Genomic DNA, 24,184 nt, shown 5'->3' on the forward strand with positions numbered 1-24,184 from the left:
ATCAAATTTCTTTAGGTTTACATATTTCCTACTTTAAACAAAATAATTTTATTCCATATTTTACACAAAATGCAATTCTCCAAATTAACTACAATCGCTCTATTGGCTTTAGTTCAAAAAGTCTTAGCTGACTCTCAATCTTTCGGTATCATTAGTATCCATTCTGGTTCTGCTCTACAATATGCTTCCTTATTCTCCAAGGATGGTACTTTAGTATTAGGTAGTAACCAAGGTCAATTCACTATGATTGTAACAGATGACAGTAAATTGAAACTATCTGATAATACTTTCGCTGTTGTTCAAACTGATGGTACCATTAAGGAAGGTTCTGAATCTGACGCTACTACTGGTTTTGCTATCACTCAAGGCCGTCTAACTCTAGATGGTTCTTCTGGTTTCTACGGTATTGAAGGTACTGGTTCTTACACTCTATCTACTAAATCTGCTGATGGTGCTACTGGTGTCGCTTTAAGAACTGTTGACACCACTTCTCCAACTGGTGCTGTTGTCTCTGATTTCGCAGGTTCTTCTTCAGGTTCTACTCCATCTACTTCTGCTCCTGCTCCAGTTTCTTCTACTTCTGTTGCTGTTGTCGCTTCTTCTTCCGTTGCTGCTGCTACTACCACGAAGGCTGCTGCCGTCTCTCAAATCGGTGACGGTCAAATCCAAGCTACTACTGCTACAAAGGAAGCTGTTTCTCAAATTGGTGATGGTCAAATTCAAGCTACTACTGCTACTACAAAGGCTGCTGCCGTTTCTCAAATCGGTGATGGTCAAATTCAAGCTACTGCTTCCGTTACTGTTCAAAGTGAAAACAATGGTGTCAAGAACATTGGTGGTCTAAGTGCCGGTATCTTAGCTGCTGTTGCTCTATTACTATAATTTTGATCAATCAATCTCGAAATAATAATAATAAACAATAATAATAAATTCATGATTTTCAATCAACATTTCTTTTTAAATTCGTACCATTAGCTTTTGCTCTTTTCAATTAATTAATCTCATACGCTTAAGTCGTATGCTTATAACATTTTAATAATATTATATTTTTTTACATATATACATTTAAATCTTTTCTTTTGTGAAAGATTATTTATTATTTCTTAATTTAATGCTAACATTTAATTTCATTTCATTTAATTTCATTTAATTTCATTTAATTTCATTTAATTTCATTTAATTTCATTTAATTTCATTTTATTATGAGCCGAAAATAACTTTTTTTACTATATTTAAAAAAATACATATATACACATATATAGTGATATAAAGATAGGCAAATAAACACAAGCATAAAAGACAGACAGGCAGACAGACACACACACACACAGACACACACACATACACACGAGAATGTCTGAACGTAAATCTATTAACAAATATTATCCACCAGATTATAATCCCTTAGAGGCCGAAAAGGCCGCCAGAAAGTTATCCAAAAGATTAAAGAATGCTAATAAAGATATTACTACAATTAGGTTAATGACACCATTTAGTATGCGTTGTAATAAATGTGAAACGTTTATTCCAAAGAGTCGGAAGTTCAATGGTAAGAAAGAATTGTTGACTGAGCGATACTTGAACAACATTAAGATCTTTAGATTGACTATTCGATGTCCATTATGTTCACAACCGATCTTGTTTCGTACTGATCCAAAGAGTGCAGATTATGTAATGGAAGCAGGTGCAGTTAGAAATTTTGTGAAGAAGTCTGATATCATTGGTGATGACAAAACGGAGAGTGTCGACGAGACGTTGGAGAGGCTGACTCGTGAACAGGAAGAAGATGAGAAGGAGAAAGAACGGTTAGCTAATAGAGATATTACAAATATAGATGGGGGAAGGAAGAGTCATACAAATAACGGGGAGGATAAGATGGTTGCATTAGAGGAACGTTTAGTGAAGATTCAAAACGAACAAGAAAATGCAGAGGAAATAGAGAGACTCCGGAAACAAAATTATGAAAGAATGAATAGGGCAGAAGAGACGTTTGCAAGGATTACAAGTGTTCAAGACAAACAAACCGCATCAGAAGTGGACGAAGCTGATGAGGAGGATATTGATATAGATGGATTAGCTGACGAAGCCTTTAAACGTAATATGAATACGAATATCATTGAGGATAAACCGTCATTGTCAGCGGGACCAATCGAATTGGATAGACTTGAACAACTCGATGTGAAACGATTCGTAGTTAAGAAAAAGAAGAAGATGAAGAAGAAGAAGACACAATTGAAACTAGGGTCGGGGAGTTTTACGAACTGATATCGAATCCAAACGGTCATTGGTTTTAATGCGATAGAGTAATGTTGTTCGAGAAAACAACGAAAACATTTCATTAGATTAGGAAATAATTCAGTTTCTACTTTCTGCGGGGTTTGTACCAGGCAAAAAAAATTAGAAAGAAAAATTGTTGAGTTTTTCCATATTAAATTCACCTTGAAGTGAAAACAAATACATATATATAAACATAGAGATAGAGAAACAAACAAGCAAGATATATACATATAGATATATATTCGTAGACAAACACGCAACCTCTCAATGTCATACCCATACCCATATAAGATTGAAACAGAAGAACCTCCATTGCAATATGAAGAATTTGATGGTGCGAAATTTGGATATATGTTATGGCCGTCCCATGCAGCCACCAACCAAGTGAAAGGACGTATTTTACTAGTACATGGATTTGGAGAGTATACGCGGATCCAATACCGATTAATGGATCATTTATCACAGCAAGGATATGAATCGTTTACATTTGATCAACGAGGTGCTGGTGTCACTAGTCCCGATAAGACCAAAGGTCTGACCAATGAATTACATACATTCAAGGATTTAGAACATTTCATAAAGAAGAATCTAAAGGAGACCCAAGCTAGTGGAATCCCATTATACCTGTGGGGCCATTCTATGGGTGGTGGGATAATCTTAAATTATGCTTGTCAAGGTCAACATAAGCAAGATATTGCGGGTTATATTGGATCTGGACCATTAATCATATTACATCGTCATTCTGCACCCAACAAGATTACGCAGTTCATTGCACCTGCATTAGCTAACTGTTTACCGAATGTAACCATTGATACAGGGTTAGATCTTGATGGAATTACCAATGATTCTGAGTATAGGAACTTCTTAGCCCATGATCCCATGAGTGTTCCATTGAAGGGCTCCTTTAGACAAATCCAGGATTTTCTAAAACGTGGGAAAAGATTGTATGATGATAAAGGCAACTACATAGAGAAGAACTATCCTACTGAGAAACCCATTATTATATTCCACGGGGCAGACGACACTATCAATGATCCGCATGGTTCCGAGGTGTTTATTGAAAAGTGTCCTGCTGCCGACAAGACGTTGAGACTGCTGCCTGGGATGAAACATTCTATCTTTTCACTAGAGAAAGAACCACAAGTAAAAGCTGCATTCAACGAGTTAGTCACCTGGCTCGACGCACACACTCAGGAATAGTATGCCATCCTGCAATCCCCATATATACATGACTGTGTCGTCGCCATCGATCGATCAATTGATCTCTCAATTGATCGATCGTCTTGCTCATCACCACCGCCATCCCACCTCATGCTCTTCTCGTCTCTTCCATCCCACGCTCCCAGCACGGCCCTAGTCTTCCACGGCCCGCTCTGTGCGTATGCACATTCAGATGCACATGTCTGGGTGTGTGGCTGCATGCTCCCAGAGAAGCGACGCGCCAGCAGCAGCAGCAGCAGCAGCAGCAGCCCCCTCCCCAGCCGGAGATATTTCTTACTTTCACTTATAGCCATACAGCGACAATAGCAATACTAATTGCAATAGTCAACTGGTTGTTTTTCTTTGTCTTCCCATCGCCGGCTGTTGCGTTACTACATATATCTATATATTATCTATATTTTATTTTATTTTATTTTACAGCATTGAAATAATAGTCGTCCATTATCCATATCTACAGATTTGCATTCTTACATGCATGCGATTTTATTAGATTTTATACCTTCTCAGCTGGGAGATATCTGTTCAAATAAGTTGCACTACACTCTATTAAAAAGAATATTTATTACTGCCATTTATTTATATTTTTATATATATACCTGCTAAAGACTGCATATTGAACTAGTCCACAGTATTATATCCGTAAGAGAAAAAAAAAACACATATATATTAAGGATAGCGAAAGAGAAAAGGATGGCAAATACTAGTATTAGGAACAGTATATCGTGTCTGAATATGTTTGAAAGAGCAGTGCAGGACCCGTGTTCTCATGGATGTGACAATGAGGACGATTCCGGGTTTTCGAATATGTGGAGACAGAGCCTGTCTGATCCTGCCGGCGTGACAAACGCAAATAATAACAACAACAGTGTTAACGACGGGGAATTGGATGAGTTGGATCCTTTGAATGAAATAGAATTATCGTCTGAAGATATACGTCCATCTACTAGGAATGATAATGATAATAATGATAATGATAACGAAGAACAAGAAGATGAGAAAGAGGAAGAAGAACCGTTGGTTTGGACAAACCCATTTAGCAATGGAGCAGCTACATCAAAGGAGAAACAACGACAGTTATTATCGAAGAGAAGAAGAAGTACAATTAATAATGGTCTGTCGATGAGACGAACACGGACAAACTCTAGTTGCTATATTCAACAACAATCAAGAAGACCGTTGCGTTCTAGTATGGTCGAACAAAGTCCCGCCGGGCAACAACAGAGAAACTCAAATACAACCACTAATAATAATAATATGACCTGCAATAGAAGCTTCTCGAATGGGTTTCCTATAACGTCGACTTCTAATACTCCTTATTCGAGTCTCAGTGCTACAACTAGTAGTGGTAATATTAACAATATGAACAATATGAATAGTGATACTTGTTGGGTTCATCCAAAGACTCTGTCTCATTCTTCTTGCTCTTCAATTCTAACTCATCTCTACGGTCTAGAAAAATACATTTCGTCGGATTTGGATGCGTTAGCATTTGAAGATGTCTCTTCTTCAACACCAACAACAACTGCGACAGAGGGGTTCATCAACAATAATTTACCTAAAAATAATGTCATGATGCAAACAGATGATAGATCGAGGTCGGATTTGAATTTAAATCGGCTCCCAGAGGTAACAACTACTACCACTGACTTTCCAAACGTAACAAAAAGACAAAAATCGTTTATTGAACAATCACTCGCAAATTCTTTCTCATAAAACTTTCTCTTTTGTCAAATATACTCTTTTCATGATTCTTTCCCCATCTCTTATTAGTAAGAGTTTGATAATTCTTTATTTTATTTCATTTCATTTTTACCTTATCTTATTTGAAGTTCTCATTACTGGACCCCCTCCCCTCACTACATTCATCCATCATAAATCTTAATTATTACATTACATATTCATACACTTTCTTTTTTTTATTTCAATATTTTTTTAATATTACAATGATAATTATTTAAATAATATATATATCTTATCATACAATTTTCATGTCCATTTATTTATACGTATTTTTTTTTTTTTGAAGTTTGCTACTTTTACTTTGGAAAACAAGGCATGTATCATTTCTTTTTAAACCATCTAGTGAGTTTACTAGGACTGGTTCGTTCGGAATCTTCTTTATTTTCATTAAATGATCCACCTTTAATTAGATTAGCAAACTTACTTAATGTCCTTGTGGAGGATGTATTAGTATTCCCCATATAGAAATCACTACCATTAATTCCAATTTCTTCATCTTCTTCATCTCCACCTTCGTCTTCTTCATCTGATGAGAATTTAGAATCTTTGAGAAGTAAATAAAAGAGATGGGAACTACATTTAGTTCCTTTGCTGGAACCGGCAAACATCGGTGTATACTCTTTATTAGGTTGAAGTAACACATTTGTCAGGTCTATTACAATTTTCCTTCTATTCGTGTAAAAGATACTTTTAGCCAATTTCGTAGCGTATACCGAATTGTTATACATATCATCTAACGGATACTCATAATCAGACATTGTTCGAATAATACGCTCTACTTTGAAACACAATAAAGATGTCTCTTGAAGTAACTGAGCCATCATATTATTATTCTTACTACTTGATGAAGATGAAGGGTTAATATCATTCTTAGAGTCACCGTGACTAACCGTATCACTAGTAACAACAGTTTCATCTCGATCATCATTCTCATCCTTATCGACTTCTAAATATTGCATAAATTCATCCCCAAATATTTCTGCATTATTTTCTGTTAATTTCTCAAATTCTAATTCACCAATAGCTACAGAATTCGAATTCTTTATATCCTTTTGTGAATTTTGAGTTTTCTCATTATCATGAGATGTTTCTAATTGATTCGTGTTAATGGTTTTATTCAACGTATTCAATATTTTAATAAATTGTGTCTCTCTTAACCCTTTATCCACCATGAATGGATTCACTGGTAATTCTTTTAACTCTTCTTGATTGACAGCAATATCCTTTAACTTACTCTTAGTAGTTTCGGCAAGGTTCCATATCGTTGATGTAAAATCGATTTTCTTTTGAGTAACTTTATCAATATAATCCTTCAGATCTTCACCGTTTTCGTCAATAAAATCATTAACTTTTACCATAAATGGTTCCTTTTCACCAAATTTCTTTAAAGTCGATAAATTTAATAAAATCTTACAAATTAATGTTAATGAACGTCTATTGGTATCATTCAAATGATCAAATGTAATATTGAATAATTTAGGATTTAATATAACGGGGCAGAAAAATCTTAAAAATAAGAAACCAGATATACAATTTAAGGTTGCCTCTTCGTTATCCTTAAGACAAAATTTCTCTAATTCTCTTCTAAAATTCTTTAAATGAGATCGAATCTCCAATGGTAAATCTTTACTTGTCTTATATAAAGTTTTCCATAGTTTTGATACCCATCCAATTAATCGTTTATAATTAGCCTCAAGAACTATTTTTTTTTCATCATTTGGTAAAGCTATCTTTGCAGGATCAATCTCACAGGATTCATTAGTTTCAATAATTTCATTTAATATTGGTTTCATGACTAAGTTGATATATTCATACCCAACTTTAAAAAAATACAATTCAGTGGATTTGGTAAGGATTGAATTACCTCTAAATAATGTACTAAATATATGACCTGAAGAATGGTTATTATTCAAATTTCTAAGTACAGCCCCATCAATATCAGACAACTCTCTTTCCATTAACGTTTGAAACCAAACTTCTTCTTTTCCAATAGATTGAAAAAATTCTAAAGTCATGATAGAGAGGGTATCCAATTTACTACCGCGAGTTAACTCATTAATATTATCATATAATAACCGTGTCACCTCATTTAAAGGTACCGATGACAAAACAGTTTGGAATTTAGTAAAATTAACAGAAGGCAAAACAAAATCTAATTTATGCTCAATCTTAAAGCATAATGTAGCTACTTGGAAATGTTTATGATCCTCAGCAAAAACCAAAACCCTACTTTCTTTTTGATATTCATCGTTTATTATATCTTCTTGACGTAACCTGAACGTACCCAAAACGTCATACCTTAAAGGTTTTACACTCTTCTTTTCGGTTATCTCTTGAACTAATCGTATCTCCAATTGGTCAATGCTAACAAGTTCATCGAATGAAAATTCGTCTCTCCAAAATGGAGCATTTTCATTTTTAATAGATGAGGTTCTTGCCCACATTCTACCCCACACCCATATCTCAGCATGGAGATAAACATCTTTGTCATCAGCTGTAAAATCTAAAGTTTGAAAATCTGCTTCTAAGATTGTTAATTTGAATTTATTTGATACAGTCAGTTTATTAGATCTATCTGAACCATTTAAACTTAGAATCTCTAACATTGCAAACGATTTTAAAGCAACAAGCCAATCATCTCTCTGAGTCCTACTATTTTTAAAATCAAAGATAAGATTATCCAAAGGTTTACCATCTGCTAAATTGAAAAAAGTTGTTCCTTCACTATTATCAAATAGATTTAATTGTTTTCTCAACTGTGGTAAAATTCCTAAAAATAATAAATTTTCATCTTGAAATAATGAAAAATCCAATAATCTAATCTCAGATCTAATCAGATTTTTTATATTAATTGAAAATAGAGAATGTTTAATTGTTGAATCAAAAACTTCAACTTCACCATCTGAATACAATTTAATGGCCGCATGAAACCACGAATATGAACAATCATCCTGAGAGTCATAATGTACAAACATTTCAGGTGTTTTAATTTTATTTGTCTCCAAAGAAACATTTTTAAGGATAGGCCCAAACACATTGACATCAGAATTAGAAAATAACACAGTTTTTGCATTTTTATTATTTATATCTTTTTGTTTTTTCATTAAAGTAACCTTATCAAAAATCCCCTTAGGTTTCAAAGCACTCCACCAAGTTAAACTACAAAATAGATCCAATAGTTTACTCTCTGATGATACATTCAAATAAATTGCACTAGAATTATTTGTTGTATTAGAATGTTCTGATACTTTAATAATATTTTTCAATGCTTTTGTTCTTCCATTTATATTTTTCAATATACGTAACTTACAACCAGATAAGTTCCTTAATACAGGATGTTTATTTTTCTCTTGCATACCTTCGCTTATGTCATCTAGACTCAATGATGATAACTTACTACCTTGAGATAATGTCATCTGTTTCTTATCTATTGAATGAACTAAAGAACCAGTCTTTGTAATCTCTAAGAAATGAGTTTTCCAATCGTTTAACTTAATATTTGTAGTCCATCGAACTTCTCCTTTGAACGTTCCACCAAGGGACTCAATTCGTCTCGTATAATCGGCCATGGTAACCGCTTCAAGGTCTAAACCATGATGAACTGACATAATTTAACAGCAATGCGTGGTTATTGTTAGTATAAATGACTGTTTTTTTAAGGGTTAACAATTGGCAAATGCAATCTAATTAATAATACAACGGCTGAAAATAAAGGAATGTGTAGGAATAACAAAAGTCAGGTGTTAAGACTTGCTTGTTTTCTAATTCTATCTATAGTTCCAGTTCAATTTAATGGGACAATATAAGTTTTGCAACACTATCACATATAAGAACTAAATATATGCCAATTCATAAACCCTTCCAGACCCTCTTTACATCTTGTTATTAACATTAGTTTATTATCAATTCGGTAATTAAATTTCGGTTTTCGGTTTTCGGTTTTCGGTTTTCGGTTTTCGGTTTTTTTTCACTGAATGAGTCGCTGATTATCTTATAGTTCTCATATATTAACTTCACATCTACAAGCATATATATATTTAAATGTGTGGAAAGGTGTATCTGTCTGAACCGTTGTATGTTATTTACTGGTAATGATGATGTTACTATTATTTGTGGATTTCTTTTTTATTGTTCACACATGATGTATTCAAATATGCATTCTTTCGTTTATTCATCTGTTCTAAGGGGACGACGAATATACCAAAATACGTAAAGAAGATGTCGCCGTTGTTAAGGTATATAATAGGAATTAAGAATAAAGAATAAGCTCATACCAACCATATTTGAAATGACTTTATCATTGTTATACCATCATTAGTAGGCCCTTATTGACTCGTATTTTCTTCAGCTTATAAAATCACGTTGTACGAGCTGTACGGCTTATCGGTACCATTCTCTCTCTTTATCTCTGAATATTACGATTCAGAAGTTAATCAACTGTAAACGATCATGAATCTTAAAAGAACTTAACATAAGGTAGCATATAGACAGGCATATAGAACGTTAGAAGACCACTAAAATATTTCTGACTGAACAGTAATAGATACCTTCACAAGAATCAGTACTTTTTCTTATTTAGTTTTATTGAAAGAGGGGTATTAACTGTTCATTTTCCCATTGATAAAATATAAACGAGTCATAGTAAAGACATTATTTGCCAAGAAAATAAATATATATATATAAATATATCACTTAACAGGGATGGGCCAGAAGGGTAGTAAGATAAAGATTACAGAACAGGATAAAGCTGTTCTTCAATTGAAACAATCAAAGGATTCCATACACAAATACACTAGACGAACCAGCGATTTAATTAGTCATGAGAAACAAGAACTGAAAATATTAATTCAGAATAATCCTAAAAATTATAAAGAAAATAAAAAAATAAGGTTTCTATTGAAAAGAGTCCATTATCAGGAACATCTTTTAGATCAAGCCTCTGACCAACTAATAAATTTAGAGAATATGTTATCCAATATAGAATTTAAATTAGTGGAAAAACAATTCTTCGAAGGTTTAAAAAATGGTAATAGTATCTTAACTAAACTGAATAAAGAATTTGCAAATGTGGATGAAGTTCTAGATGATATGCAAGAACAAATGGCATACCAGGATGAAATTAACGAAACCCTTGCTCAACATGTGTCTGGTGTCAATGATTATGAAGACGAAATTGATAAAGAATTAGACGCAATGGAGAATGAACTAATGGGAAAACAAAAACAAGAACAAGAAGCTTTACCAAATATGCCATCCGTAGGGAGATTACCAGAATTAGAAAATACGAAGCCAAAGGTAGGAGACTTTACACCTGTAAAGAGTCCAGCCAATAAAGAGCAACAAGGACAGGAACCGGCTCTGTTGGCCTGATCACTTTTTTCTCCTTCCAAATCATTAGAGACAATCCCTCTTTATACAATATAGCATTTTATCGATCCATGACCAGGAATTTTCCTGTTATATAATAGAATTTATTTGCATTTCATTTACATAGCATCCTCATTGAAAAAGAGCACACTTTTTAGCATATTTTCCTTTTTCCAAATTATTTCATGTATACATACAAACGATATATACGAGGTCAAAATATATACAGATACAACGTTGCAAACTACCTTATTGTAAGTGCTGTAATTGCTGTCATTATTAAATGTTTATAGTCCTTTTGCATAAAGAAATAGTGTATCTTGAATCGCGTAGTAAGGTGAGGGACCAAAAAGCCAATCCAACAATCTGAAATACAAAAAAAATATATAATGCCCACCGAGAGGTCAATACGGTAAACTAACTACAATATTAAAAAAGGCATTACTACATTTGAATTAAACTAAAAGGGATACAAAAGACTTCAAGAAAAAATCAACAGTGAATCATATATTGCTATTAATAGATCCAGCTTAAGAGCTCACCAACAGCAAACACACCCAGGCAGAGCAACGATACCTTACCATTCCCCTCCCGATGTTATATGAATTAGTAGGAATTGTACGTACTTTGAACCGTACTTCACAAACGACCGAAGCCAAGGAACTTCTTACAACAGTTGGGAAACTGATTTTGAATAATAGAGGTGTAATAAGAAAGATTGTACCGTTAGGTCAAAGACAACTACCGAAAATCATGAAGAAGGACCAAGAACAACATATCAATGGGTATCATTTCCTAATGTTATTCGACTCATCTACTGCGGTCCAATCTGAAATCCTTAGAACGTTAAAGAAGGATCCCAGAGTCATTAGATCGTCTATTGTTAAAGTAGATTTAGAGAAAAGGTTGAATACTCCTTCTTCGTTGCATAAAGCATTAGGTCAAGATTCTGTAGTTCAAGCAAAACACTAATCGTCGTACATCTAACACATGTAAATAAGTAAATTTAATACACATTCATAACAAAAATCAAATAATATTTTCTCCAGTATGAAGAAAAAACCAAATAAAATGTAATATTTATAATTAATATTTATATATATGCGTGATTATATATCTATAATTCGAATAAGTAGTAGTCCATGCTAAATGGTAGAGAAAGAAGATAAGCTGACAATTCACTATGCAGTTTCATATTGGATTAAATCTCCCTCTTTTTATTTTTTATCTTTTTTTTTATCTTGTTTATTGAATCTAATCTGATCTTGGTTTCACTGACCTAGGAGTAGCTTCCCCTTGCAAATCTAATGAAGTATTTGAAGTGGCTGATGAATTTGATAAATCGAACAATGTGGGACTCATACTACTAGGGTTTCCTGCATCTTCATCATCATCGTCTAAGTCTCCATTGGCTTCGGATCCCATTGTTGAACTCGTAGCCATCATATTTAATGGGACATTCTCTACATCACTTGGATCATTATTCAAAGGATTTGATTTTTCTATGTTGAATTTCTCAATGGAACCATAGGACCATCTGCAAAACAAATCTGTATCGACTAATGGTAAATGGTTATATTTGGTATACATGAAGATCACGTATGATAATACTGAACCTGCCATCAAATCAACAAAATAATGATGGGTTAAATACATTGTAGACCACCATAACCAACATACGTAACCAATAAATACAGGTCTTAAGAATGGGAAACAATATGAAAAGAATAGAGCCTCCATAGTGGCACAACCTGAATGTAACGATGGGAAAGCACCAAAAATGACACTTGAGTTAGAAAACCCCTGTGTATAGATATTAATATGTAATAATTTATCTATTCTTGCTAAACCACCTGGAGAACCATGCATACCGTAATTAGCAGAACTTAAACCATACATAATCTTATACCAAGGTGGAGCAGCAGGAAAGACATTTTGCATAATGACACCAAATAGATTCATATAACCAAATGCAAAAGCGTAACCTTGTAAAATTGTTGGAGGTCCAAATATAAATAGAATTGCAGCGACAACAAATGGTGCGCCAAAATGAAATAAACCATAAGGAATCCATGCGAGGATGTCATAAAAAGAATTTGTTGTAGTAGCCAAAATATCACTTAAATTATCACCATATAATATAGTTTCAATAGCTGGCAAGACTTTTACAGTAATAGGAGGTCTCCTACTTGCAGGAAAGAAAGATGAATTAAAATATAATGCTAACCAAGTAAAAATTGGTAACGCATTGAAAAAAAATTGTGAAGTTATTGGAACCATAAATAATAAACCAAATAACGCATAGACAAAAAGCTTTAAAATCCATGGAGCAGGAAATGAGATAAAGACAAAGAGTAATACACTTGATAAAAACCCATAATGACATATATCGTTTGTAGTGAACTTATAATTTTGTAATTTAATTAATGAAATACGAGGATCCCAACTTGTCTCTAATTCAGAAACTTTACTATTAATAGGTCTCTCAGCGAGAAACCATCTATGAATAAAACCTACCATATGCAAACGAACAGAATAAAAAAAGTGTATAATTTTATATTTTTCTTATAATAATAGGAATAATAGATATATCGGGGGGGATTATGGTGTTATAATAATAATAATCTCAGAATATGGTAATGATAACTCTTCTTATAAAAGTAGAATAATATAACTAAATGAATATACCACAATAAAAACAACGACAGATAGATAGCAACCGAAGTAAATAACTTCTTCTTTTTGCTCTTTCTAGAAAACAACAACAACTAACCACGCTAACGATAAGTATAGACTATATTAAAAGCACACACCAGTTATAAACTTTGAACTAATGTATAGTAAAGAACAAGTACTCCTAAATCTATTATATAAGTAACACCAAAATTATTATGATTTTGTTATTGTTTATAGCTTTGTTTAAAATAATAATAATAATAATATAAACACAGAAGGCGATGCTTTCTCTATTATTTTTTGTTATTTTTTTTCTCTGTCTCTGTCTGTATTTCTATGTTGCGGCTATAGGAGCAGAGAGAGAGAGAGAGAGAGAGAGAGAGAGAACTGATTCTTTCAGTAAAGAACATGGATATAGTGCGCTAACTTATTGATATGTTTAGATAGGCTGTCACTACATTCTCAGATTCATCTTGTCAAGAAGTTAAACATCAAATCTTGTTAACTGTATGAACAGAGAGATAGATAGATACACGATTGCATCGTACGCAGTAACAAAATCTGAACCCTGTAGTCAGGGCTTGGCGTAAAACCCTAACCCTAGGGTACAAATCTTGTGGTATCTTTTTTTGACTGCAAGAGGCAGACAGACACACATTAACAAAGTAGGAAAAGGGTAGTGGAGAAGATTTTGGGATCTCTAAGGGAACAAAGGATTCCTCATATTCAGATGAACTTGTAAAAAAACTCAGGTATGTATTTTGGGGTTAGTTGTTTGCGTATGTATTGATACAACTTACTAATTTATCAAACAAAATTATCAACAGAACTAGCGAATTATCTATAATTCGGAATGGCTGTAAGAGCATCTACTAGGGCTAACAAGGGCCTTAATAAGCATTTGGAGAAACTACTTCAGGAAGAAGAAGAAGAAAATGCACTGTCACAATCTACTGATTCCGCTACTGCAAGGAAGCGATCCAAAAGACAAACATTCCCCAAGGTGTTGAAGGAAAAAATCGTAGAGATTGTGAAATGTTTACCTTGTGGAGCTGATGACTCGAATTATAATGAGGAGACGGATAAGTTGGGTGAAATGATACAATGTGATAAATGTGATACATGGCAACATATTGGATGTATGACTGGTGGTGGGAAAGACGAGACTCTTGTCGATATACATCCATTTTTAACCAATGACAAGAAATATTATTGCAATCGTTGTAAACCTAATTTGTATCCACTTCTATTGAATTCGTCTTCTGGGAATAATAATGATACGAAAGTAGAAGAAGTAGAAGAGGAAGTAGAAGAGGAAGAATTGCCTAGTGCGGACGACGATAGTGATGTATATGTAGAAGAAGAGCCTGTACCAGGGCCTCCTAAAAATAACGATGATGATGATGAATTTGTTGAGATGGAAGACTTTGAAAAAGATGAACCTATTAATAGCTCTTCTATAAAGAAAAAATCAAAAAAACGTTCGATATCAACTTCAACAAAGATACCTACAAATAAAAAGCAAAATAAATCTGAACCCACCTCTACAACTACAACTCGTAATGTATCAATGACCTCTGAAGAACAAAGATCGATAAAGATAAGACAAAACGCTAAAAAGATGTTTATTGATCTGTTCACTAGATATATCATACCAGATACTACGGAAGTACAAACGTATACTTTACCACCAAATTCAACCGTGGAAGAAATTGCTACACAAATGGGTGAATCGCTAGAAAAAGCATTATTTGAAAGTTGTTTAGATAAAACAACAAAACAATTGAGTAAAAATTACCCAGAGAAAGTTAGAAGTTTGTTTTCAAATTTAAAAGATAAAAAAAATTTGGATTTAAAATCTCATGTAATTAATTATTCATTACCAATGGATAGACTGGTTAGAATGAATGTTAATGAATTGGCCAATCCAGATTTACAACAATACAAGAAAAGAAGAGATACGAAATCTTTGAATAGATTCACTATAGAGACAGATGAAAGTGCGAATTCTGCAATTATTAAAAATCCTGACGATTTTAATGAAGAACCTGATGAAATTTATTCAAAGGATAATATAAGGAGAAGAAGTATATCTGATGATGATTTAGAAAAAGAAAACCAAAACAAATCAGAGACTGTAAACGATACGAATAATGATGAGGACAAAAACAGAAACAATAATTATATTCAAATAATTAAGACAAAAGAAACAAATACTGAAAACGAAAATCACAATTACTCCATACCTTTGAAAAAAGTAGAAATTACAGACCCAGAAGTATTTTGGACAACAAGTGGATATTTGAAATTCATTGGAGATACCACGGAATTAAAGAGATCCGTGTATAATCGTGTCATTTCGGATGGCAATCTCTTGATTGAGGGTCGTCTATCTAGTGAAAAAGGGTTTGCATACTTAAATGAGGTGAAAAATCTAAGAAATATTGTTACATATCAACTAGTAAATCCACCAGATTCTGATGCCATTGCAAATATTAATGCAATGTCAGATTCTCTCTTGATTAGTAATAAAATCCTTGGTATAACACCTAAAATGACATATGAAAAGATAATTTATGTTATCCCAGCAACAGGAAATATCATACCAGAAATATTTCATAGTATATATGGTGATAATACAGGGTTTACATCGAATATTGAAACATTTGATAAGGCTTTATTTGTTGTATTTGTCATCAAACCAGAACTTATCAACTAAGGAGTGTTAAAAATATTATGCTTTAATCAAAATTTCCCTAAATTATATATAAATATAAATATATAGAAATATCCCTAGAAATTTGTAATATTAATAGAATGATATCATTTTGCTTTATCATAGTTATACTATACTCTGGAAATAAATAATGTTTTAATCGTCAAGTCTTTTACGGGGTTAACTAATAATATATATCATACCATTTAAGTAAACGAACCAAACTTATAACTATATATTAAAAAAAGTTCAATTCTTTACTTGATTGTTATTTTTATTAATGAGGGTTTATTGTTATTATTTTATTAAGATACAAATGTGAAATACTTTATAATATATTTTTAATCATACTATATAGATAAAATACCTGTAACTTAAGCCTTAGCCAAAGTCTTCTTGACAGTGTATCTCTTTTGCTTTCTCAAGACCATAACTTGGAATCTTTCGAAGTCAGATAGAGCAGCTCTTCTTTGACGTTGAGCAATCTTCTTAGCCCAAGAGGTAGTAGCCCACTTTTCGGTAACACCGGCAGCGGTCCACTTCTTAGCAACAACAGAGGTTCTGGCACCTCTTGGTAGAGCAAAGGTTAGTGGAGTTAGAACAACTTGACCTAGGTGGATAGCTTGACGTTCGACACCAGTGGTTGGACCGTCAATTAGAGCCTGAATAAAATGGTATGGTATTAAATTTTTTCCATTATTATAATAATAAGTAAGAAAAACATAAATATCATATAATTGTTAGTAAGTTGACTTAATAATAATGAAATGAGATGTTGATATATGGAGTATCCTGGAATTGATAAAATTTCAATATTTCCAAAAAAATGGTTCCCTCTTCTAAATATTCACAGGAAGTTTTGTAATATATCCTATTTCAGTTCTTTTTTTTCTTCCCAAAATAACCATTGCATTTATCACGCTCATTCATAATGGTGTTATAGCGTAATACTAATTATCAGTTGTTTCCTAAATATGAGAAATACTCCATTAGAATAAAATGGAGTTGTCTCTTGGATTAAATAACTTTTCTTTCTTTCTTTCTTTCTTTCCTATAGATCATTATTATATTTTAACTTCATAATCATTCTCTCATGGTTTTTATATTTCTAAACATACCTTCTTTTGGTCGATAACTTCGACAATGGTAGCTAGTTTACCGGCATTTTGACCCTTGTTGATCAAAACGACACGGCCAACTTCAACTAATCTCCAGTTAGAGGCCTTAACAATAGAATCAGTAGACATTTTTGTGTATAGTTTGCTCGGTTATGATATCAAAGTGTTTTATCAGAGTTTAAAAAATAAACTTTATTATATATTTACCTTCTAAATTGTAAGTATATCTTTTTTGGATGGTCAATACTGTGTGTTCTCTATCTCAATCTGCAAGTGTTCGTGAACACAGCCAAGTTCATCCCAACCACACACGACAGTGGAGGAGATTATAATGATGCACAGAGCCCTATGGGTAGTTCCAATCTAGAGTGAAATTTTCGTGAATTCTTGGGATGCCACTTGGTGAAAACAATATTGTTTGGTTATTTACCGCGTTGTAACTGGAAAGTTCCATTTCGAACTGAAAAAACTCTTGGAATTTCTTCTTTTCGGCCAATATTGTTTTTCTGGTTATTTTTTATTACTGAAATAAAACAAATGTTATAATATACAGTATGTGGTGTAAGGATGAATTCAAGGATGTACGGATGAAAGTCCAATCAAGTCTCGTATTTTCTTTATTTCTAATTTCTTCAGCTGAAATTTCTGTTCCGTTTTTGTTTCTCTTTCCTGCTACCAGAATTAACGAAGACATTAACAATTAATATATTAAACTTCAAGATATCCATCGATTCACTCAACGAACCATTAATCATTGCTTATATATCAAATTATGATACAGTTATTTAATACTGGAGTTTTAGTTACAATAGAGTAAAGATTAATAAACTTTCAACCTATACTGATACTCTAGGTCTAGGTAGTTGAATAAAACCAAATATCTTATTGTTGCCAGGAGGCATAATATGATATTATAGATAAGCAATAACATGAAAAAAGGGTATTTAATTATTTATATGATGATCTAATTTGCGATTAAGAGCGACATACCTGGGACATGCCTAGTTCTATTATGGGTATGTTTGCGGAATGCGAACAACTTCTTTGACTGATACATATAATTAAACCCTACTTCTTATAAAACTAGTTCAAACATGTAAATATGTACATATTTGAGTTCTTGTAAACATAGCACGTCAATATAATCTTAAAAACCAAGATTATCTGAATTCATACATGTTTTCATATTACTTGGCACATTCACATTTTGATATTTTATTCTTAGTGCGGCATTCCTCTACGCCTTGTTTTCTTTATTCGCCTCTTCCAGGGTTTGAATTCTGTACAATCACGAAATAATAAATAATACGTCTTAAATAAGCAATACACTAATTAAACAGAGAGAATCTACGACATTTTACCTATCTTGAATTAAATAACCCAATAGTAAAAGTAAAAATAACTACCAAAACAAAACATTTTCAGAACTTTAACAAACCTCTCTACATATTGCGTATACCCTTTATAGGTACCTTTACTTATCAATTTTTTAAAGGTTACAGAATCATATAAATATACATATATCTTTAAAATGTCCAACTCAAGGTACTCACAACTAGAAAATGATGTATGTATCTCACACTAAGCAAAATACCGGGGGGTTTTCCCTTTAGTAATATTCAACAACCTTACTAACAATCTATTATCATATTTGATGACAAGTTTTTCAGAACGATCAAAAATTGAATACGTTAGCCAATAAACTGGCTACATTTAGAAATATAAATGAAGATATAAACAATCAAGCTGTTAATGATAATGCTTTGTTGAGTCACATATCTAATTCTTTTGACTCATTAGCTAACAATATAAGAAATACGTCACATAGGCTCACAAGGACCCTAAATGCAGGTAATAATATATGGAAAATGGTAGGTTTGGCATTATTGATATTTTTTATCATATATAATTTATTTAAATTATTCTAATGAACTTCATAGTAAGAGACATTACTTTTTTAAAAAAATTGTTGTTTACTTCAGGCACCTTCAGCTGCATCCTTGCCTAATCTATAATTACCGATGGCTTTACCCCAGTTGATTTTAGATCTAGTAATTGGCAATCTTCTTCTTAAGGACTTAAATTGTTTTTCGTTTAATTCTGTAAATGATACGTCCAAAGAATTTTCAAATTCTTTCTCTATGTCTGATATGGTAGCTGCAATATCCTTTACATTATTTTGTTCAATAGTTTTATTCGATTTGAAACTTACATTACCATCCTCATAATAATGTATTTGAACATCGATAGTACCAGTTAATTGCGACAAATTCTTATCATAAACATATTTGGATCTCCAATCACCGTTCCAAAAATTATCTGGATTGTATTTGGTACTAGAAATGATAATCTCCAATTTGATAGCCTCTTCAGTATCTCCTTCAATTATTGGATACACAGCAATTGTCACATCACCAGGGTATGCATTAGTTGTATAATCCAAAATCGATTGGTACAAACTCTTCTGGTTATCGGTAAATCCTTTGGCTTGATATGGTTCCACGTCTAGACCTTTACGATTCATGTGGTCAACAGTAAATGAAACACCATTTATTGGATCGAAATATCTCGAGGCACCATCTTTATTATTTTCGGAGAGAAGAATGTTATTACCATCTACATCAATTGGGATGTTGTTCTTTATATTGTATTGTTCGATCACATTAAGTAATGTATCCTTGGAGTTTTCACCAACGATTGTGATTAAAGAATCATAAACTTGTTTAATTTCTCCAGCAGGACTGTCAAAAATGATTTCAGAGATAACTTTTTCGAAATTTGATTCTGACATTGTTCAATGATTTTAAATATGTCTATTGATTAGAATGGTTATACCTGTTTCTTCTTTTTAAAGTTTTTTATTATTCTTTTTTAAAAAAGGGGCTATATTTACCTATTGGTTTAAATTTATATATGTCTTCAATATATATTTATATATATATATTTTTTAATTTTTTGAAGCAATCGTTTCTATTTTTCATTGCACGAATAAAGAATACATGTACTGCGCTACCCTATATATTCGAAGATTCAATTAGTCCATTAAAGCAGATGATCAACTATACAATAAGTCAACTTAAGTGGGATAATGGTTGACGTCAGTTACGTGTTCTTATTATATCTCTATATCGTATATATTCTCACCTATTCATTTGGTTATATTGTCCAGTGGGTACGTTATTCTGTTGATAGCCTTGTTGTGGTGGCTGTAGTTGCGGATTTTGATATCGTTGCGTTTGAGCATTAGCTAAACCTACAGGTTGAGATGGATGTTGGAACTGGGTTTGAGCCGGTGAATAAAATTGTTCATTATTTTGTTGATGTGGTTGTTGATAACCAGGGTATGCATTTGCCATCTGTGCACCGTAATTCTGCGGATAACCAACAGGTTGCAGCTGTGATTGTAATTGTTGTTGATATGTCATTGTTGGTGCAGGCTTATAAGCATTTGCTGCCTGATCTAATAATTGGTTATAAGTTTTTTCTGCTTGAGCTAACACTTGATGTAATGATGTAACATCATCTTTTTCTCTTGAATATTTACCAATCATCTTTGTAATTTGTGGTCTTAAGGGAGTTACAGTACCATAAAGATTATTGATCTGTTCATCCTGTGTGATATCTTTATTACCATTTATTGTTTGTGATGAATTTTTCAAAGTTTGATGTAAGTGATTAACATTATCATATTGTTGAAATACTATATTTTCCTTTGACTTTTCTATTTGTAATTCTTGAATAGTAGATTCTACTATTGGAGTCACATAATTTAATGGGAATATTCCAATTTTTCCATGTAAAGTACCTCTCCACCAATCTCTATATACTTGTTCCAAAACAATTATAATATCGCCTTTTTTGAATGATAATTCATCCTTTTCAGATGAATTCAAATCATACATTGCTCGAACTTTCTTTACAACTTTTGGAGCTTGAACTTCATCATTCATCTTCTGTAATGGTGCATTTGACTCAACATTTTTATTTTGTTTCGTTTGTGATTCAAATTCTTGTAAAGATAATTTCAGAGCTTCTTCTAATTCATTTTGCTCTTTAGATTGTGTATCATCCTTGCTATTATTAAACAAATTATCTTTCTTTGAATTAGAATCATCAGGATGATTTGATGATGATGATATTATTAATTCAGAATGATTCTTTTTAATTTTTTTATAAATATCATTCATTGATCTTAATGATGGATCATATTTAAAACTTTTTGCCAATTGACGTACCACTTTAGCGATCTCGATCTTCACAGTATAATGAATCTGCCTCTTTTCAATCAGTGAATACAACAGGGAAGTGAATGCTTTGGAACTAATCTCTTGTTGTAATCTTGAACCACAATTTTCTGCAAGAGCCACGATTAAAGACAATGATCTTAGGATAACATTTGCATCATCTTGTTCTAGTCTCCTACAAAGCATCTGGACAGCATCTTTCCCATTATCTTCAGGATCACTCTTCACAATATCGCATACTTCAATATTAGCTTGCCAGTTATCTGTCCTTAATGTAGGATTAGTAGCCTTTAAGATTGCAGAACTTAATTCTAATTTCATACTCGTATTCACTAGTGTTAAATACTACGCAACAAAATATTTGCTTCACACTTAATAAGACTTTTCACTATATATATGTGTGTGTGAATAACATATTGTAGGATAATTAAAACGACGACGACCTGTAACAAGTTATTAATAATGTATTCTATTAAAGTTGGCTAATATCTATCACTTTACAAATTAGGAGTGAAAATGAGGCAAGCCCTCCTTCCAGTTTCCACTAAACCCTAATAGCGACACCAGGCACAGCCCTAACCCTAATACAAACCTTAACCCTCACCCTAACATCACATCACATCACATCACACGTCTCAGCCCTAACTTGAAACCCTGAAAAATTTCAGCCCTCTTCAGGCTCAGAAAGAGGCGCAGGAATCAACAAAACCATCGCACACGTCTAGTTGTCGTTCGTGCAGGTGGAGGTGGGGGATTACTAGTCCCATTGCCTTTTTTCCTTTTGTTTGCGTGGGGGGAGAGGGAAGGCTCTGTCACTGAATTTGTTGTTTGTTTTCTGATGGATCAACAACAACCGAACAGACAGGAACTTGACGAATATTATTGCGAAAGGCTAGTTGAGCTCAGGGACAACAGTAGTCAATATATATTTTACCCCTATGTTGTTGTTTCTCTTATAGTTTATAGCTTATAGTTTTCCCATGTTATTTGTAATATATGTATCTCGTCTTATATTTTTATTTTCGTTGGCTTAGTTAAGTTCATCAAAGCTGACACATACTATATTTATATTTATATTTTGAAATATATGTTAAGATTGTTATATAAGAACTAACAGTCACCTCTACGTCCAATATCTTTATAACAAAATCATTGCAAGAACAAAAGGATGTCGGCTAATAGTTCGCATTTTAACTCATCGAGTTTAAATGCGACTAATCAAAAGATACGAGTCAGATCAAGACGTTCTTCATCTGTTGGTAGAATAGATTTAGGTGATACAGTCTCTGGTTTAGGGACAATGTATGAATCAAGATATTCCAAAAATGCTGCTCAACAAAGAATGAAAAGGTTAACAGATGAAGGTAGAAATGATATTGATTTGATTAAAAAAATGTGGTACTCATTTAGAGAAGTTAATTATCGTCATGCTTGGGTTACACCTTTAATTATTATGATCTTATCATACAGTGCATACTTCACTTCAGGAAATTTAACAGAATCAAATCCTTTACATATGTTTGTGGCAATATCTTATAGAGTCGACAATACTGATATGTATAGTAAAGGTATTAAAGATTTAGCTTTTGTCTTCTATTATATGATTTTTTTCACTTTTTTACGTGAATTCTTATTAGACGTTGTATTACGTCCTTTACCTAATTGGTGGAATGTAGATTCAAGACATAGAAGTAAAAGAATTATTGAACAAGCATTTTATGTGGTTTATTATAGTTTTTCAAGTCCTTTTGGTCTTTATTGCATGTATCATTCTGATCTTTGGTTATTTAGAACTGATACAATGTATAAGACTTATCCTGATACAAATAATCCATTTTTATTTAAAGTTTTCTATTTAGGTCAGGCTGCATTTTGGGCTCAACAAGCTTGTGTCCTTGCTTTACAACTAGAAAAACCAAGAAAGGATCATGATGAAATGGTATATCATCATATCGTAACTTTATTATTAGTTTGGTCCTCTTACGTATTCCATTTCACAAAGATCGGTTTGGCAGTTTACATTACAATGGATATCTCTGATTTATTTTTATCTATTTCAAAGATCTTAAATTATTTGAATTCTCCATTCACTGAGCCTGTCTTTGTATTCTTCATTTGCGTTTGGGTCTATTTACGTCATGTGGTAAACATTAGAATTCTTTGGTCTGTATTGACTCAATTTAGAACAGTAGGGAATTATACATTGAATTTTGCTACTCAACAATATAAATGTTGGATTTCGTTACCTATTGTCTTCATTCTAATATTTGCTTTGCAGGCTGTCAATTTATATTGGTTATTCTTAATCGTTAGAATCCTGTATAGAATCTTATGGAAAGGTATTACTGAAGATACAAGAAGTGATAATGAAGGATCAGATGAATCTGATAGTCAAGAAGATTCTCAAGAAGAAACAAAAAAAGAACAATAGTATTGTATATGTAATTATTTATAAGTAGATTCACATATTTATGTGATCCACTTCATATATGTATGTATATTTTAAACATTTTTTATAATTGTGTATCTGTGGTTTTGTATTGCTCTCTTCCTGTCAACTTCTCCCGCTCTTATTATTTTGAAGGTTGAAAAATAGCATATAAAGTTCATTTTCTCTCTTTTCTATATATAAATATATAAATATTGTCCTAGAATTTTAATACCTTAATTTTTTGTTTTATTTTCTCTAACTTTCAACTTTTGATTATAAATTTTTGGATATTAGAGTGAGAAAATTAGTTCTGCTTTTGATTGAAAAGTTATCATATTCAGTAAGAAACAAGAAAGCCACACTTTAGTTCGTAGGTTTTTTTCCTTACAATCAT

General features: G+C 32.5%; 14 protein-coding genes across 14 annotated transcripts; 9 read left to right on the forward strand and 5 right to left on the reverse strand.

The window, feature by feature from the left end:
- Nucleotides 1-69: 69 nt before the first annotated feature.
- On the forward strand, nt 70-882 carry CWP1 (Cwp1p; the record flags this gene model as incomplete). Its single annotated transcript, XM_041553065.1, has 1 exon — nt 70-882. The coding sequence occupies one exon, from the start codon at nt 70-72 to the stop codon at nt 880-882; it is 813 nt and encodes a 270-aa protein (XP_041408999.1).
- Nucleotides 883-1,353: 471 nt separating this feature from the next.
- YJU2 (mRNA splicing protein YJU2) lies at nt 1,354-2,265 on the forward strand (the record flags this gene model as incomplete). The annotated part of the gene is made up of 1 exon (XM_041553066.1): nt 1,354-2,265. One exon carries the CDS (start codon nt 1,354-1,356, stop codon nt 2,263-2,265), a length of 912 nt encoding a protein of 303 aa, XP_041409000.1.
- A 279-nt stretch (nt 2,266-2,544) lies between these two features.
- Nucleotides 2,545-3,477, forward strand: YJU3 (acylglycerol lipase; the record flags this gene model as incomplete). The annotated part of the gene is made up of 1 exon (XM_041553067.1): nt 2,545-3,477. The coding sequence occupies one exon, from the start codon at nt 2,545-2,547 to the stop codon at nt 3,475-3,477; it is 933 nt and encodes a 310-aa protein (XP_041409001.1).
- A 711-nt stretch (nt 3,478-4,188) lies between these two features.
- Nucleotides 4,189-5,211, forward strand: MBR1 (Mbr1p; the record flags this gene model as incomplete). Its single annotated transcript, XM_041553068.1, has 1 exon — nt 4,189-5,211. One exon carries the CDS (start codon nt 4,189-4,191, stop codon nt 5,209-5,211), a length of 1,023 nt encoding a protein of 340 aa, XP_041409002.1.
- Nucleotides 5,212-5,558: 347 nt separating this feature from the next.
- Nucleotides 5,559-8,846, reverse strand: BUD2 (GTPase-activating protein BUD2; the record flags this gene model as incomplete). Its single annotated transcript, XM_041553069.1, has 1 exon — nt 5,559-8,846. The coding sequence occupies one exon, from the start codon at nt 8,844-8,846 to the stop codon at nt 5,559-5,561; it is 3,288 nt and encodes a 1,095-aa protein (XP_041409003.1).
- A 1,093-nt stretch (nt 8,847-9,939) lies between these two features.
- On the forward strand, nt 9,940-10,608 carry VPS20 (ESCRT-III subunit protein VPS20; the record flags this gene model as incomplete). The annotated part of the gene is made up of 1 exon (XM_041553070.1): nt 9,940-10,608. One exon carries the CDS (start codon nt 9,940-9,942, stop codon nt 10,606-10,608), a length of 669 nt encoding a protein of 222 aa, XP_041409004.1.
- Nucleotides 10,609-11,199: 591 nt separating this feature from the next.
- MRP17 (mitochondrial 37S ribosomal protein bS6m) lies at nt 11,200-11,577 on the forward strand (the record flags this gene model as incomplete). Its single annotated transcript, XM_041553071.1, has 1 exon — nt 11,200-11,577. One exon carries the CDS (start codon nt 11,200-11,202, stop codon nt 11,575-11,577), a length of 378 nt encoding a protein of 125 aa, XP_041409005.1.
- Nucleotides 11,578-11,859: 282 nt separating this feature from the next.
- Nucleotides 11,860-13,125, reverse strand: AUR1 (inositol phosphorylceramide synthase; the record flags this gene model as incomplete). Its single annotated transcript, XM_041553072.1, has 1 exon — nt 11,860-13,125. The coding sequence occupies one exon, from the start codon at nt 13,123-13,125 to the stop codon at nt 11,860-11,862; it is 1,266 nt and encodes a 421-aa protein (XP_041409006.1).
- Nucleotides 13,126-14,134: 1,009 nt separating this feature from the next.
- On the forward strand, nt 14,135-16,000 carry BYE1 (Bye1p; the record flags this gene model as incomplete). Its single annotated transcript, XM_041553073.1, has 1 exon — nt 14,135-16,000. One exon carries the CDS (start codon nt 14,135-14,137, stop codon nt 15,998-16,000), a length of 1,866 nt encoding a protein of 621 aa, XP_041409007.1.
- A 371-nt stretch (nt 16,001-16,371) lies between these two features.
- On the reverse strand, nt 16,372-17,244 carry RPL14A (60S ribosomal protein eL14; the record flags this gene model as incomplete). Its single annotated transcript, XM_041553074.1, has 2 exons — nt 16,372-16,659; nt 17,116-17,244. The coding sequence occupies 2 exons, from the start codon at nt 17,242-17,244 to the stop codon at nt 16,372-16,374; spliced, it is 417 nt and encodes a 138-aa protein (XP_041409008.1).
- Nucleotides 17,245-18,646: 1,402 nt separating this feature from the next.
- SFT1 (Sft1p) lies at nt 18,647-19,043 on the forward strand (the record flags this gene model as incomplete). Its single annotated transcript, XM_041553075.1, has 2 exons — nt 18,647-18,682; nt 18,786-19,043. 2 exons carry the CDS (start codon nt 18,647-18,649, stop codon nt 19,041-19,043), a joined length of 294 nt encoding a protein of 97 aa, XP_041409009.1.
- Nucleotides 19,044-19,093: 50 nt separating this feature from the next.
- On the reverse strand, nt 19,094-19,906 carry CAP1 (Cap1p; the record flags this gene model as incomplete). The annotated part of the gene is made up of 1 exon (XM_041553076.1): nt 19,094-19,906. The coding sequence occupies one exon, from the start codon at nt 19,904-19,906 to the stop codon at nt 19,094-19,096; it is 813 nt and encodes a 270-aa protein (XP_041409010.1).
- A 349-nt stretch (nt 19,907-20,255) lies between these two features.
- HSE1 (ESCRT-0 subunit protein HSE1) lies at nt 20,256-21,680 on the reverse strand (the record flags this gene model as incomplete). The annotated part of the gene is made up of 1 exon (XM_041553077.1): nt 20,256-21,680. One exon carries the CDS (start codon nt 21,678-21,680, stop codon nt 20,256-20,258), a length of 1,425 nt encoding a protein of 474 aa, XP_041409011.1.
- An 847-nt stretch (nt 21,681-22,527) lies between these two features.
- On the forward strand, nt 22,528-23,790 carry KABA2_13S04488 (TLC domain-containing protein; the record flags this gene model as incomplete). Its single annotated transcript, XM_041553078.1, has 1 exon — nt 22,528-23,790. The coding sequence occupies one exon, from the start codon at nt 22,528-22,530 to the stop codon at nt 23,788-23,790; it is 1,263 nt and encodes a 420-aa protein (XP_041409012.1).
- Between the last annotated feature and the right edge of the window lie 394 nt (nt 23,791-24,184).

The sequence above is a fragment of the Maudiozyma barnettii genome, assembly GCF_903064755.1.
Source record: "Maudiozyma barnettii strain CLIB 1767 genome assembly, contig: KABA2_13, whole genome shotgun sequence".
Lineage (NCBI taxonomy): Eukaryota > Fungi > Ascomycota > Saccharomycetes > Saccharomycetales > Saccharomycetaceae > Maudiozyma > Maudiozyma barnettii.